Here is a 16146-nt window from a genome sequence, read left to right as displayed (position 1 = left end):
TGAGAACCAAAAAAGACCCACCGTTAAATGTTACCAAGTGCCTTTCAGTGTGCCCAGAACTATACTAACAGTTTGACACATATATCTCATTCATTCTCCAGAGTGATTTTTCCAAGCTCAGCATAAAATCAGGCCCATTTTACAGATGTGTGAATGGTAACCTTGGTCAACATCACAAGGCTGGTAAAACCACTTTTACTCAGTTAAATCTTTTCTCTTTAGCCTAAATGTTCCTGGATCAAGCTACAAATTATCTCTATCTCAACATCAGCAAGGGAAGAGGAAAAAAATGCTTTACTGATTCATCCTTTTAGAATCCCCTTTTTAATTATAAAAATAATTCCATGCTATTAAACAAAAATTATCAATAGATATGTCTTTGTGCATACCACCCTATCACAGGTATTTCAGTTTTTAAAATATCTTTCCTCTTGCCTGTTTACCTGATTTTATCTCTTTACATAGTTGCCATAATGGGATATATTATATTTTTTATTCTATTTTCATCTATCATTGTTTCTTAAGGGCACTTTCTATGTTAACAGTTAGCTTTAGAAATTGTCATTTTAATGACTGAAAAACATTCCATCCATCTCATAAGACATAATTTTTCCATGTCTCCTGATGTAGGATATGTAAGCTATTTCCTTGCTATCACAGATGGTATTGCATACTCATGTATATAGATTATTTTCATTGTGAATGATTTCCTTATGACAAATTCCCAGAAATGGGATTTCTGATTTAGAGTAGAGAACATTTTTTGTAGCTCTGTAAGCATAGTGCCAGATTGCTTTCTGAAAATGTTGTACCAGATCTGACTTCTAGGTAAAGCTGCAGAGTGACGTAAAATAACAGAAGCTCTCTTTTTAAATAGCTAATAAAGTTAAGAACAACAAAAATCCTTTTAATCCTAAAAACTCCCCAGCAATAACCAAAGAAAGAGTTACAACTTAATTCTATAAACATTGAAAAGTAGTGGCTAGGGAGAGAAACAAGATTCTGGTTTGATACATTGCCCAGCCTAGAACCTGCCACCCCACTCTCCTGCTAGGAGTGATGCACAGAGGAAAGCAGGTGAGTTGATAACATTTCCCAGCAAGGGCAACCGAGTATTTCCTTTTACCCGACCCCATAGCCCCAGGCTGCAGAAAAGAAAGCCACACGCTAGTCCTTGAATTGTGGCCAGGAAAGTAGGTAAGATAAACTGGCCCCAGATAATGTTGGGAAGCATGTCAAGAAGAATTCACCCAATTATATCAGAGCAAGAATGGTCTGGTGATTGTGCACACATCGGAGAGAGAGAGAGAGAGAGAGAATATGATCCAAGAGACAGAAAATATTTCTGTTGAAAGAATTTAGTAATAATAGGAATTTAATCTTTTAAAGATCATAAATGAATGTATACTATACTGACAAAAGGATAGATATATAGATTAATTTAATAGAATTTAGTTAAAAAGACAAAACCTTACATGTATGGTAACTTGTGTTTTGCCAATGATGCCAAGATAATTTAATGGAAAAAGAATAACCAAAGAAAGAGTTACAACTTAATTCTATAAATATTGAAAACTGGTGGATAGGAAGAGAAATGAGATTCTGGTATGGTGCATCTCCCAGTCCATAACCTACCACCCCACTGTCTGGAACAACTGAATATATACATGTCAAAAAACGAATCTGGACCTCTACCTCACACCATAGTCAAAAAGTACTCAAAATATATCAATGACCTAAATGTAAAAGCTAAAATTATAAAACTTTTAGAAGAAAACATAGGTATAAATTTTTGTGACCTTGAATTATGCAGTAGTTTCTGTAGGACACACAATGCGTAAGCAACAAAAGAAAAAAAATAAACAAACTGAGCATCATCAAAATTTAAAACTTCAAAGGACATCAAATGAAAAGACAACTCACAGAATGGGTGAAATGTTTTACAAATCATACATCTTATGAGAGACTCATTTAGAATTTATAAAGAAGTAATAAAAAGACAACCCAATTAAAAATAGGCAAAATATTTGAATAGGCAGTTCTCCAAAGATATACACAGAAGCAATAAACACATGACAAGATGGTCAATATTATTAGCCATGAGGGAAATGCAAATTAAAAACACAATGGGATACTACTTCACAACAACTGGGGTGGGTATAACAAAAATGATGGAAACAACACGTGTTGGTGAGAATGCAGGAAAATTGGAACTCTCACATAATGTAATGGGAATGTAAAATGCTGCAGCAGCTTTGGAAAAGAGCCTTTGGCAGCTCCTTAAAAATTAAACACAATCCAAATGTCCATCACCTGATGAATGGTTAAATAAAATGTGGTAGAGTCATACAAGGAATATTATTTGGAAATAAAAAGAAATGAAGTACTTGATACATGCCACAACATGAATGAACCTTACAAACGTTGATTAGTGAAAGAAGCCAGTCACAAAAGAAATGTGTAGAATTTATATGAAATGTGTAGAATAGATGAATCTAAAGAGACAGAAAGGAGATTAGTGATTGCCAGGGGACAGGGTGGGTGAGCAGGGATTTATCGGGTGATATCTAAGAGATGTTGAGTTTCTTTTTTGGTGTAATGAAAAGTTCTAAAATTGATTGTGGTAATGGTGTCACAATATTAGTATATTTGCACATACATAAATGTTTAGTAAACCATTGAGCTGTATACTTGAAATGGTTGAATTATATGGTATGTGAATTATATTTTATTTTATTTTTTTTTCTTTATCTTAGGCATTAGGTTTGTAAGAATTATATTTTAATAAAGCTCAAAATTGTAGATCAGGGGATAAAACCACAGAATTAGAGGAAAAGAGGGATTGAAGAATGAAAGAAACAAACTGAGAACCAAATAATGCCATTAATGATCTAATAAATGTATTAGAACCAGCAAGAAATAAAGTATACAAGGCTAGACATCTACTAAAAGGCTTAGAAGAAAGGTTTGAGATAATTACACATACAATGGAAGAAGACAAAGACATTGAAAGAGTTATAGAGAATATGATTGATATGACAATCAAACAATGCTAATTCCTTCAGTAGGAAACCCAATAAATAGTATAGGTAATATATACAGAGATATAAATGAAGAAATTTTTCCTAAAATGAAGAACTGTTTCTACAAATTGTAAGAGTATGCTATGTTCCAAGAAAAACTAATATAGAATAATTGACCAATAAATGAAACCTAATTAAATTATTAGAAATTCAGACTAAAAGAGATTCCATCAGGCAACTAGAAAGGAAATATCCGATGGGCCTCAGCTTCTGCACAGCAACTTAAGATGCAAGAAAACAGAATAGAGCAGCAGAAGGGTGAAAAAGTGTGCCATGAGACTATTACTTTCAATCAAGTCACTGTTAAAAAACAAAAGCAGCAGGCAGATATTTTCAACACATGCAAGAACAGAGAGAATTGAGCACCTGTAAGCCCCTTCTTGAAAAAAAAAAGAAAGAAATCAGCCAACTAAGAGTTGAATTAAAATAAAGAGCTTTTAAATGGTCTGAGTTAAAAGATCTGAATCTGAGCATTTAATCTATTTAAATACAGATGCAAGATTAAGGAATGGAGGAATTATGGTTGCAGAACAAAGTATGAATGTAATACATCCTGACAAAGTAAAAGTTATATCATCAACAACAAAAAGAGCCAAAGGAGGGGAGGTAGAAGGGAGAGTGAGAGTTCATCCCCACATAGTTCATAAAGGTGTCAATGACATTGGTCTAAAATTGAACCGTGTGTATTTACAAATGAAATGATGTAATGTCTCGATTTGCTTTAACATACTCTAGACAGCGAAAGAAGAAGGGAAGGAAAGCAGGGGAAGGGAGGGCAAAAAAGGAAAGAGGAGGAAGGATGGAGGGGGAAAGAGAGGAAGAAAAGAGAGAGGGAAGAAGGAAGAGAGGAAAATTAATATGGTGGTGGTTGGCAGTGGGGAAATGGATGAGAGAAGAATTACAAAATATTGATAATTGTTGAAGCTGGATAATAGGTACATGACAGTTTATTATACTATTCTCCTTGCTTTCTTGTATTTTTAAATTTGTTTCACAATAAAAAGTTAAAATACAACAAAAAATTAGATTAAGTGATTTTTTTAAAGTGTACTGACTTTAACCCTTTAATGGCTTAATTTTTTTTTTAAGGAAACCAATATCTCTTGTAGTGAAGAAAGTAGTGAACAGTGAAAAATTTTTAAGGAAAAAAATTTTTTTTAGAAACCCTTATCTCTTGTGAATAAAGATGCATCTGAAAATCAGCAGGTCCTTCAGTTTTACTTCAGTCTCCTTTTCTTTTGCTAGATTTAAGTATAATTCAATTTAACACCTTTATTTAAAAATAGTATATGTTGGATGATCTCATTCTTATAAAATCCCTTCTCTCTATCTGTCCTTTCATCTTCAATATGTTTGTGTGCCTAAAGAGAAAGCTAGAGGGTTTACCACCAGAACTAATTTTCGAAGGTGGGATTTGGAATGATTTATTGCCTTTTTTGTTTTATTTTAACACTTGCTGTTTACATTATTAAAAATAATTTAGCAATTTGCATATTGAGCACCTATCATTTTTATACGAATAATAAAATTTCTTTAAAAAGTGTTGTTTCAGTTTACACAGTTACCAGCAACATGTAAGTTTCATCATAACAATGCCAGTATTGGCAGTTATACATTTTCGGATGCCTATAGCTAAGGTAGTGAAATACCTCAAATATGAAATGTAAACCTTTGGGATGCTAATGACCTGTTTTGTTTCTTTGGGTCCAGGAAGCATCTATGATTTTTATTTTGTCAAGCAAGGTAGTGGACATTGGGACACATGGACAGAATATATCACCAAAGAGGAGGAAAATATTCCAGCTGGTGCAAAGGTAAACAGAGATGCATTGTCCACAGAACTGTGGTTTCCAGAATTACCCAAATATCTTCAGGTGGAGGAATTAACTGTTCTTTGTGAGCATTTTTAAGAGCTTTCTTTAGAAAAAGATTTGAACATGAGCTGGATTGAGCTTTCAAAACCAAGGGCAATCAAAGAGACCCAACTTCCTTACTTAGCTCTCACCCTCTGTGCCTCACTTTACCCAACCAAAAATTTTTTAGAAAGTATTAAAAGGATGACTGCAAAGATTGAAGGTGGTATACACAAACACATGGCACATACTAGGGGCTAGATCAATGTTTGTTGCTATTCTGATTATTATCATTATCAATAATACCAGGTGGTCATCAGTTCACCCCTCAGTCATCTCAACAAAAAAGAGCCTTTAAATCCTCAGAGAAAGATTTCCTTCATCAGCATTTGCAGAAAAACATTTTGTGATTTAATAAATTTCCTGGTTTGCACATGATTCACCTATAACTCCAGCACATTTCAATCCTTGTAGAAAATACTTTCAGATGAGCACTTTTATGCCCCTGCTAGTAGAATTTAGTGGACATAATTTCTCTTTCTGGAGTGACTGCAGGTCATTTAGGCCCTGGGTGGAGTGGCAGACAGCAGATAGGAAAGTGATGATATTGGCCACCAAGTCAGACAATGAGGCGGGACCACGGTTGTATGTATAGTATAGTAAGCATGCATTAAACAGGGTGAATGTTTCCTGACTTCAGGACACACCTTGGGGTCTGAGCATTGTAAAGAAACCCACAACACTGAGGTCCTAAACTTTAATTCTCTTTAAAGAGCTTAGTCACTTGAACTCCAGGGATTTGAAATCTTACTGGATTAATGCAGAAAATATTTTCAGTTCTGCTGGGAATTTTTGCCTTGTCAAACAATTGTCCTAGTCACTGAAAATAAAAATCTGTGAAACCCAACTTGCTTTAAATTCCCAATCTTGGTAGCAAAATCGGCATCTTGGACCTGGTTCTGTATTCAGCATCATTTACTGGCTATGTGGCTTTGGATAAATTAGCCAGTTTTTTTGATCTTCAGTGTTTTCGTCTGTATTATCATATGTCTGCCTCAGAGTGGCACTGGGAAGACTGCAGCAGGTAATACAGTCAAAGCATCCATAGCTCGACACCTGCTAATTCTTTTCTTCTCCACTAGATTCTCTTGTCTTATCTTCTCCTTTTCCTTTGATCAAATTATTTCTAGAAAGAATCCAAGACTTGGCTTACATTGGGCCGCTGTGTTATACAGACCAAGGTGGCATCATTTGACTGTGGTCTAGTTTTGCTTTAAGGGGCACCATTGAACCACAGTGTGAGTGGTACTCCCTAGAGTTGTGCAGCACAGAGGCCTCAAGTTCCCTCACTGGTCCCATTCAGCCTAGACATACAAGGAGACTTCAGCATATAATATAATCTTCCTGCCTCTCCTCCTGCCCTCATGGAGGGAACCAAATGTGGCCAAATGGCTAATGACAGAATTTAGGGTAAGGCGTTTTATTGAAAGTCATAGGGATTCCAGGAGCCCAAGACCAAGCCCTCAGAGTCCATCTGAGACCTGAATACCAGGAAGAATGTGTGCAATCCCCATGTTAGAAAAGGCAAGGGATTATATGGGGGGTCTTAGAATCAAGGATTTGAGTATTGAGAAAAGCAGATCAGAAACAAGCACAGGGAATGGGGGTCTAGGGTCCCACTTAAACCTTCTGAGCCAGGCAGTATAGACAGCATATGGAAGGTCAACCTTACCTGGGACAAGGCAGACAGGTTGGTTCAGAGCAATGGTCTCAGAGGACAGCAGCTACGGACCGATCCTTACTGTAATTGTTGTTTATGACAATTTGGTAGTTGAGACTGCAGACTTTGGAATCAGACAAACTTGGATTCACATCCCCGTATTTTCACTTACTTGCTGTATTAATTGGGCAAATTGCAGAAAGGCTATGGACCTCATTTACAAAATGTAGACAATAATGCCCACCTTTACATGTGAGAGCTCATTTAATCCTCAAACCAGGGGCATGAGCAATATACATAACCTTAACATTTGTACCCCCATAATATGCTGAAATAAAAATAAATAAATAAATAAAATCCTCAAACCAGCTCTGTGCATTAGGTGCCATTATTATTCCCATTTCACAGATGAAGAAACTGAGTCCCCTGGAGAGGTTAAATGCTCATTCAAGGTCCTAAAGATGGTAAGGAATGAAGCTAGAATTTGAAATACCAAGACCCAGCCTCCTTGGCGCAGGACCAAGACTCTCCCATGTCTTTGTCGTTGCAGGTCTCAGAACTCATTATCCCCACCATGGAGACAGCCCGGCAGACTTTCTTCTTAAAAACTTACCTGGACCATGATATTCCAATGCTGTTTGTGGGTCCCACAGGCACTGGCAAATCAGCCATCACCAACAACTTCCTTCTCCGCCTGCCCAAAAATACCTACCTTCCCAACAGCATGAACTTCTCTGCCAGAACTTCAGCCAATCAGACCCAGGACATCATCATGTCCAAGCTGGATCGACGGCGGAAGGGCCTTTTCGGGCCTCCCTTAGGGAAGAAAGCAGTGGTGTTTGTGGGTAAGGCATTGGCCTGGGTCTACACACAACCAGGTTCTTTCACCCCAAACTGCTGCAAACCAGAGCTTCCCTTTGTAGCACCACTGTACATTCCTTTTACTCTCTGTGGGAGATAAAACATTTCTAATGAATACAGTTTAGTATTTCCCTACCCTTTTTTTTTTATTTTTACCTTCCTTCCTTCCTTCCATCCTTCCTTTCTTCCTGCCTTTTTAATCACTGGTCTATTGTGACTTAACCTCCCTACCCTCTCAGTTCCTTACCTTTAACATAGAGGCAGTCCAATCTTCCTTGGAAAGTCATTATTAGACTAGATAACGTGTGTCAAGTTCCTAAAATGTCACCTGACACAAACTGAGCATCCAGACCATGTTTGTTGAAGAAAAACTAAAAGAGCCTCTATTTTATTGACTGCCTCCTATGTGCCAGGACTGAGCAGTATGCTACTGGGGAAAATGCACTCCCTGCCTTCGAGGGAGTCATGGCCTATTCTTGCCATGTTTGTTTTGCTCATCAAATACCCCAGCTCCCATCAGAGTTCAACTGTTACTTCCCGGTCAAATTAACATACTCTATTGACTGGTGGCTTGACTGTCTTCCTCACCATCATATCCGCGGCACTTGCACTTAACAAAATGTCTAGCACATAGCAGACAATCAATATATTTTGGTTGAGGGAAATGGGAAGAAATTAAATGCCTGTTTGTTGATGCCAATCCATGCAACCTTATAGTCACAATGCGCAGAGATCTCAGTGAGGCAGGAGAGCCCAGAACCTAGGAAAACCTTTTCCCTTCTGGTCATGATGTCCACTGACTAAGTCCTTCCTGGAGCGTGGAATGAGACAACTGGGCACAACTCTCCCACAAAGGCAGCCGTCACCTCTTACCACCCATGAGAGCAGAGGATGCCAAGGGATCAGGATGTATGACTTTGGATTCTTTCCCCAGATGACCTCAACATGCCAGCGAAAGAGGTATATGGGGCCCAGCCCCCCATCGAGCTCCTGAGGCAATGGATTGACCATGGTTACTGGTTTGACAAGAAAGACACAAACAGGCTGGACATCGTAGATGTGTTGCTTGTGACAGCCATGGGCCCCCCTGGGGGAGGAAGGAATGACATCACTGGTATGTGAAGGAAAGAGCTCATTCCTCTTTCCCCTCACCCTAGCAGAGCTGGGCCATCTCCATAAATGGAGGGTTGGTGCAGGGCAGCCTGTCTTGATGGAGTGGGGAGCAAAAGTGTGTGTAGGCTCCAGATGTTGGAAGTTGTGTAAAATAGGATGGGGAGGTGACAAGAGGATGTGAGGAATCTTGGGGTAGTTTCTATAGAAACAGAGAGTATCAGATGAAAAGGAGAGTTCAGTGTGGCCAGTGCGGGTTCCAGGAGGGTGGCTAGATCAGAGGTCCCCAACTACAGGTGCATGACAGGGTCACCTGTCATATTTGTTACAATTCTTCAGGTTGCCAGAGACAGAACACCTAACCCAAACTGGCCTAAGCAAAATAAATATTAATAATAGTAGCAAGTCAGTAAATAAATAGAATTATTCCCCCTATCATCTAACAGTTCAGGAGTATATCTTGCTTCAGGTACAACTTGATCCATCCAGTTCTATGGGAAACTTTACTTTTATTCTGATTAAGAATAAGATTAAGAACCTTCATACCATTTCCTGACATGGATTCTGTGACCTTGGACAAGTCTATCCTGTTACTCAGCTTTCTCTTTTGTAAGATAAGGAAAATGGACAGGGAGATCACCTTCCACTCCCAGTATAGAGTTGAGAGGTGCCTTTGCCTTGGATTTGAGTACAGCAAGGTCTCAGGTACCTCTAGCATCTATACGTTCAGCACCTCTCTCACCAATGAAAGGGAGAGGAGCTTGGTGTATTACTTTTCTCTATTTAAGACCTAACCATTCAAAAGAGAATATTTCCAGTGCTCATTGCAAAGTGGCTCATGCCTGTAATCCCAGCAACTCCAGAGGTTGAGATGAAGGGATCACTTGAGGCCAGGAGTTGGAGACCAGCCTGGGCAACATAGGTGAGATCCCATTTCTTAAAAAAAAAACAGTAATAACTACCATTTGCACAGCAATTGATAATTTTCAAGCTGTATCACAAATGGGATCTTTGAGAGACCCTGTAATAAAGCCCAGTGCCCAACAACAGCCAGAAACACATCTGTAGTCAAGTGAAATTAAGTATATTAATTTGCTGCAGCAGGGTGTCTGCACCCCAAGGAGGCCTGAGGGAGTGAGTGCCTGATGAAAGGGAGTCAAATGGGTTGTGCTAGGTGACTGAGGGAAGGCTTCAGGAAGCAGCGGCTCTGTTCTGGATGGGGTACTCTCCATGAGTGGAAACAATCCTATGTGTGGGTATCTTAATTTTTGTCTAGGTTTTGATTTACATTGAAATAAAAAAATAATTTTTGTCTAGGAAATAGGAGGAATGAAATGAGGCTAAGTTGTCACTTGGTAAAGAAGCAGAGTCACTCATATTAGCCGAGAGAGAGGAAATTTGGTCATTTTCATGGATGCAGAGCTATCTTGTTCCATTATAGTTAGCCATGGAATATCTGATATTGATATTTAATGAAATTATATTCAGCAAAGGATACCAAATTAATATTGGTTAACTTGGACTGTGGGAGAATAAAGTTGGTATGTGGGAGGTAAGTGAAAGAAGGAAATATTAACTTTCTACAAAAGATTTCTGAATTGTTTGACTACTTTACAATGATCACGTTTTTTAAAGACAACCTTGAGCACTAGACTAGTCCCGTTAATAGAACTCCTGCAACATGGAGATGTTCTATATCTGTATTGTCCAATACAGCAGCCACTAGCCACTGTGGCTCTTGAGCACTTGAAATGTGGCTAACGAGACTGAGGAAATCTATTTTTAATGTCATTTAATATTAATTAATTTTCATTTAAATAGCCACACGTGGCTAGATGCTGCCATATTGCAGAGCTCAGCTCTAGAACACAAAGGGGGAAAGCCAACTCTCCCATATCCAGGGTCACTAGGTCCAGGCAGTGTGATGATGTGTGCACACTCATATGCGTGCATGTTTTCTAGGACGATTCACTCGCCATCTGAATATCATTTCCATTGACGCCTTTGAGGATGACATTTTAACCAAGATTTTCAGTTCCATTGTTGACTGGCACTTCGGGAAAGGGTTTGATGTGATGTTCTTAAGGTAAGAGGTCCCTTTGTCTTCCCGGATATTAGGCTGAGGGTTCTCAGTTTGGCCCCTCCTTGACTGGTATGCCTTCCCCCCTTTCTCCCAAGGTATGGAAAGATGCTGGTGCAAGCTACTAAGATAATTTATAGAGCTGCAGTGGAGAACTTCCTGCCAACTCCCTCTAAGTCACATTATGTCTTTAACCTGCGGGACTTCTCACGGGTGATCCAAGGGGTACTGCTCTGCCCTCACACCCACCTGCAGGTCAGCCACTGTCATTTCTGCTACCAAGATCATTCAGCAATATCCTTGGCTACATGGGATGTGTCACATTAATAACAGCTAACTTTTATTAAGAACTTAGTCTATACTACACCTTGTGCTAAGTATTTTATAAGCATTATCTCGTTTAATCCTCACCCAGGGATTTACTAGAGAACTACCACCTCAGGTACCACCTTCTATTCATTCAAATAATTAACTGTGGATTTTTAGGATGTGGAAAAATTTATCCGGCTTTGGATCCATGAGATTTATCGGGTATTCTATGACCGTCTGATTGACAAGGAGGACAGGCAGGTCTTCTTCAACATGGTGAAGGAAACCACCTCCAATTGCTTCAAGCAGACTGTAGAAAAGGTAAGGCAGATTCTGTGGTCATTTGGCCTCAGAAATGGTTCCAAGTGTTTTATCACATTAGTCTCAGGTTTCAGGTTCCCTCCCCAATGGAGACATACAGCTCTGTTCTCTGAATCTTGGGAAATGGGATTGAGGCAACCAATCATTTGATTTGGTGATATTTTACTTGCTCCAATTTGGCTTCACTTTTATAGTAACATGGAAGTTTGGATCCATTCAAAGTGGTTTAATAAATGATGTTATTTGTTTATAATCAACTCAAAATGCATTTTTAGGGTCAATTAATTTGTGAGTTGAGAAATGAACCATAAATTTTCACGATTTGACTGAGGCCCTTATAATGCCCAAGTGAAAAATTGTCATGGTCTTCCATTTGTGACTATTTTCTTTTTCCCATTTTGATATAAAAACAGTTGATTTAAACCTATATATTTGCATCACCTGGTTCTACCTCCATTGCTAAGAAGCTGTGATTTCTCTACAGAATAATTTCAAAAGGGTTTCATATTGCATTCTTCTAAGTGCAGAAGTATCATCAGGTTCTAATATCGGGAAGAGGAGGTATCTAAAACATGCCTATTCCAGGCACAGAGTGGGGACCAGGGGTAGTGCCTGTATCTCTATTTGGTGGAGGAGCAAGCACATGAAAAGCAATGCTATCCTTCGACTGCCTTCTCTGGGGACCTTACAATTTGACCACCAATGTTTTAGTACTTAGTAAATAGACTGACCCTTGCTTTTACATGCTTTCCTTAATATCCTTGCATCATAGTCTTGACAATTATCAGGTCCACATATTATGCGGTTTAAAAAAAAAAAAAACTGTTGATGAACTATGACTTTAAAGAATGTGCTCAGAGGAAATACACACATCTCCTGCTCCCTCCCTCCACACCTTCTACTGCCAGCCTGGTTGGGGCATTGACTGAATGCCCAGCTGAGACTTATTCTTCTCACAGGTGCTTATCCACTTGTCACCTACTGGAAAGATCGTTGATGATAACATTCGTAGCCTCTTCTTTGGAGATTATCTCAAACCAGAAAGTGACCAAAAAATCTATGATGAGATCACCGACCTGAAACAACTCACAGCGGTCATGGAGTACTACCTGGAAGAGTTCAACAATGTCAGTAAGGCCCCCATGTCCTTGGTCATGTTCAGGTTTGCCATTGAGCATGTCTCCAGGATCTGCAGGGTCCTGAAGCAGGACAAAGGCCACTTGCTCCTGGTGGGCATTGGGGGCAGTGGACGACAAAGTGCCACCAAACTGTCCACGTTCATGAACTCATACGAGCTGTACCAGATTGAGATCACTAAGAACTACACAGGCGCTGACTGGCGGGAGGACCTGAAGAAGATCATGCTGCAGGCCGGTGTGGCCAGCAAGAGTACTGTGTTCCTCTTTGCTGACAACCAGATCAAGGACGAGTCGTTTGTGGAGGACATCAACATGCTTCTGAACACAGGCGATGTGCCCAACATCTTCCCTGCTGATGAGAAGGCTGAAATCGTGGAGAAGATGCAAACAGTAGCCAGGACCGAAGGCGAGAAGATTGAAGTCACTCCCCTTTCCATGTATAACTTCTTTATTGAGAGGGTAAAAAAGAGCCTTCACATTGTTCTTGGTAAGAAGAGGCAAACTCAGTGTGCCCTTTGCCTCTGGGTGTTTCAGGGTCTTCCGAGTGCCTGAAGTACCCTAATCCCCTTGCAATGGTCCCAGGGTTGCTCCAGCCAAGGCACTAGCAAAGGGTTTGGGTCTGGAGTTCTCTGGGAACTTCTTCCACTCTCCTGAACAATTATTTTAAACCTGTTCCACTCTCTTCAGTTCTCTGAATTCTCCTCTGAGAAAGAGCATATTTTGGCACATGACCCTTGCACAGAACAGTGTCTGATGTTCTTCTTGCTGTGAATGGCATTCCCAATCTATCCAGAAACCTAGCTATGTTTCATACCTTTCTTTTGTTACCAAGTCTCATCTATTTTTACCTCCTGACTGTCTCTTAAATTCACTCTTTTATCATCACCTTCACATTAGCTAAGCTGCCATTTACCCAGACCAGAGGTGACTTTGTAACCTTCTGTTTTTTCTATCTTTGGTCTTGTCTATTCCAGACCTTTCTGTTCCACTGAGCCAGGATGATATTTTCCCTATATGGCAAATATAATCATTGCACACCTGTGCATGTGAGTACACACACATACACAAACTTAAATTTTTTTCCAGTAGGATAAGGACCAAAATTCCTAACCCATGGTCTCATAAGGCCACCTGTCAGACTGTCCCCTGTGTCCTCTCCACCTTCATCTCAAACTAAGACTCCCCTTTCCCCTATTCTTCAGCCACACTGAACTCCTCACACTTTCACCTATGCATCATGCTTCCTTCTACCACACTGAGTCTAAATAGACAGGGAATGGAATTTGGGGTGTAGAATCCAAAATTAATGGTTGAATATAGAGATGGGATCTGAAACAAGCTGATAGCTTCACAGCAACATCTATAGGTAACTATGTATGGCTCCCTATGAGTCAGCACAAAGAGAGCAGTGAGTCAGAGAGCTCAAGCCATTCTGGCCAAGTGACCCAAAGGATGCAGAAAGGACAGTATGCACGTGTATGTTAGAAGGCTAATGTAATGCACTGAGATCTCATCACAAAGTTAAATGGAAATATCCCATGATTCTCCTGAGCTTCTCAGGCACTCCCCATGGCTGTCTACAACCATACCCCTGGAGTACCACAGGAGTATACCCCACTTACCCTACCGGAATCCTTGGAAATACTTACCCGCCCCTTTGGGTCTGCCTACCCTGGAGAAAAGGAATTAACAAAGTCTACTTTTCATCAGCCATGAGTCCAATTGGGGATGCCTTCAGAAACCGCCTCAGAATGTTCCCTTCACTGATCAATTGCTGCACAATTGATTGGTTCCGGTCCTGGCCCAGGGATGCTCTGGAGTTGGTGGCCAACAAATTTCTAGAAGACGTGGAGCTTGATGACAACATTCGGATAGAGTAAGTGTTAGCTGCATTTTAGTACCCCAAATACTCCATATCGAAAATCTAGATGTTGACTCTATTATTCTTGTTGTCTTAAAGATTTCTCAATTTCTATATAGAAAATGCCTTACATTTTAAAAATCAAATCACATTTAGTTAAATATTTAATAAAGTATTTTTGCTGAAAAAGAGTAAAATTTTATTGTTCAGAATTGTCCTGGAGACACGCTGTTGTCATATCTATGAGGACCTGGATGTAATAATATAGCTATTTCAATAGTCTTAGAATATGCATTTTCAACAGAAATGATATTACAGCTGAGGATCCTATGGGAATGAAAAACTTACTCTTTTACATATAAAGCATAGATATGCAAAAAAAAAAAAGCACTTAATTTTGGCTAGAGTAAGGGAAAAGATGAGAATGTCCACCACTCTGGGTGCTCCATGGGGACAGGAATCAGTTGACCCTCCTCATCCACCTCTATATCCTTAGTGCCTAGCAGGTGCCAGGTACATAGTAGGTCCAATAACTATTTATTAAATGAATGAATGGAAAATGAAGAAGCAAGCAGACTTAGGGTATCTATGGCCTTAAATTTCACTGTGAAAATTTTGAAGTTTATTCTGTAGACCAGAAGACCCTTAACCTGAGCCCACAGGCTCACAGATGATATAGAATTCAGTGGGTTGGTGAATACACACAGGAAAATATTTTATCTTCATTTACCACTGACATCCAACTGGCATTTTGCATTTCCTTCATTGATGAGTGCAGGTAATAAACCCCAGTAGGATTAGCAGGGCCTGTGACCTTGTTATCATTAGGAATCACAGTTCTTTTCCTAACTCATTCAGTCATGACAGATAGCTCAGCATATAATTTCCTTCAAAGTTATGATGGGTTTTAAACCTGCTCCCCAATCTTGTTATTTAATACAGAGGTTGGAAAGCTATGGTCCATGGCTAAGTTCAAATCACACCTGTTTTTGTAAGTAAAGTTTTATGGGAACACAGCTATGCCATTGGTTTACATATCATCAATGGCTGTTTTTGCACTATAATGGCAGAGTAGTTCGACAGAGCTTTCATGTGGCCCACAAAGGCTAAAATATTTACTATCTGACCCTTCCCAGAAAAAGTTTGCTGACTCCTGATTTAAAGCATCAATAAAGAAGTATGTACACTACTACATCACATATTTTGCTTTAAAAATATTTTGGAAAGTCTATTTCAATATAATTGATTTTCTTGGTAATTCTATATATTTTGTTTTATGCTGCCTTTTTTTTTTTTTGAGACAGGGTCTTACTCTATCGCCTAGGCTAGAATAGAGTAAAGTGGTGTCATTAAAGCTCACTGCAACCTCAAACTCCTGGGCTCAAGCCATCCTCCTGCCTCAGCCTCCCGAGTAGCTGGGATTACAGGCACACACCACCATACTTGGCTAATTTTTCTATTTTTAGTAGAGATGGGGTCTCCCTCTTGCTCAGGCTGGTCTCAAACTCCTGGCTTCAAGCCATCCTCGTGCCTCAGCCTCCCAAAGTGCTAGGATTACAGTTGTGAGCCACATTATTCTACAAAGTCAGACAGCTTTTCCAAGCTGTCAAAGTTTAGGAACTCCTGCTTAAACCCTGATGATTCATCAGAGGAATCAGAAATAGAAATGACTTGATCAAAGACCATTTCAATAAGAGTATGCACATACCCCTACCCGGATCCTTCCCTATCTCAGCTCTGTTGACCTGTCTTCAGAGGATTTTGGATTCTAGTGGGTCACAGTCAGTGCATGTGTCTTCTCACACTCTC

At 39.6% G+C, this 16146-nt stretch overlaps 1 protein-coding gene across 1 annotated transcript in view; it reads left to right on the top strand.

The window, feature by feature from the left end:
- The window catches only part of DNAH3 (dynein axonemal heavy chain 3), a 146391-nt gene that overhangs the window by 85532 nt on the left and 44713 nt on the right, over positions 1–16146 (top strand). The window contains exons 41-48 of the mRNA XM_012790154.3: positions 4794–4897; positions 7207–7501; positions 8452–8631; positions 10590–10713; positions 10806–10962; positions 11194–11337; positions 12297–12963; positions 14187–14352. Coding sequence (XP_012645608.2) covers positions 4794–4897; positions 7207–7501; positions 8452–8631; positions 10590–10713; positions 10806–10962; positions 11194–11337; positions 12297–12963; positions 14187–14352 — 1837 coding nt within the window. The remainder of the gene's footprint in view (positions 1–4793; positions 4898–7206; positions 7502–8451; positions 8632–10589; positions 10714–10805; positions 10963–11193; positions 11338–12296; positions 12964–14186; positions 14353–16146) is intronic.

This window comes from Microcebus murinus, chromosome 19 (assembly GCF_040939455.1).
Source record: "Microcebus murinus isolate Inina chromosome 19, M.murinus_Inina_mat1.0, whole genome shotgun sequence".
NCBI lineage: Eukaryota > Metazoa > Chordata > Mammalia > Primates > Cheirogaleidae > Microcebus > Microcebus murinus.
This window is presented reverse-complemented; position numbering and strand designations above follow the sequence as displayed.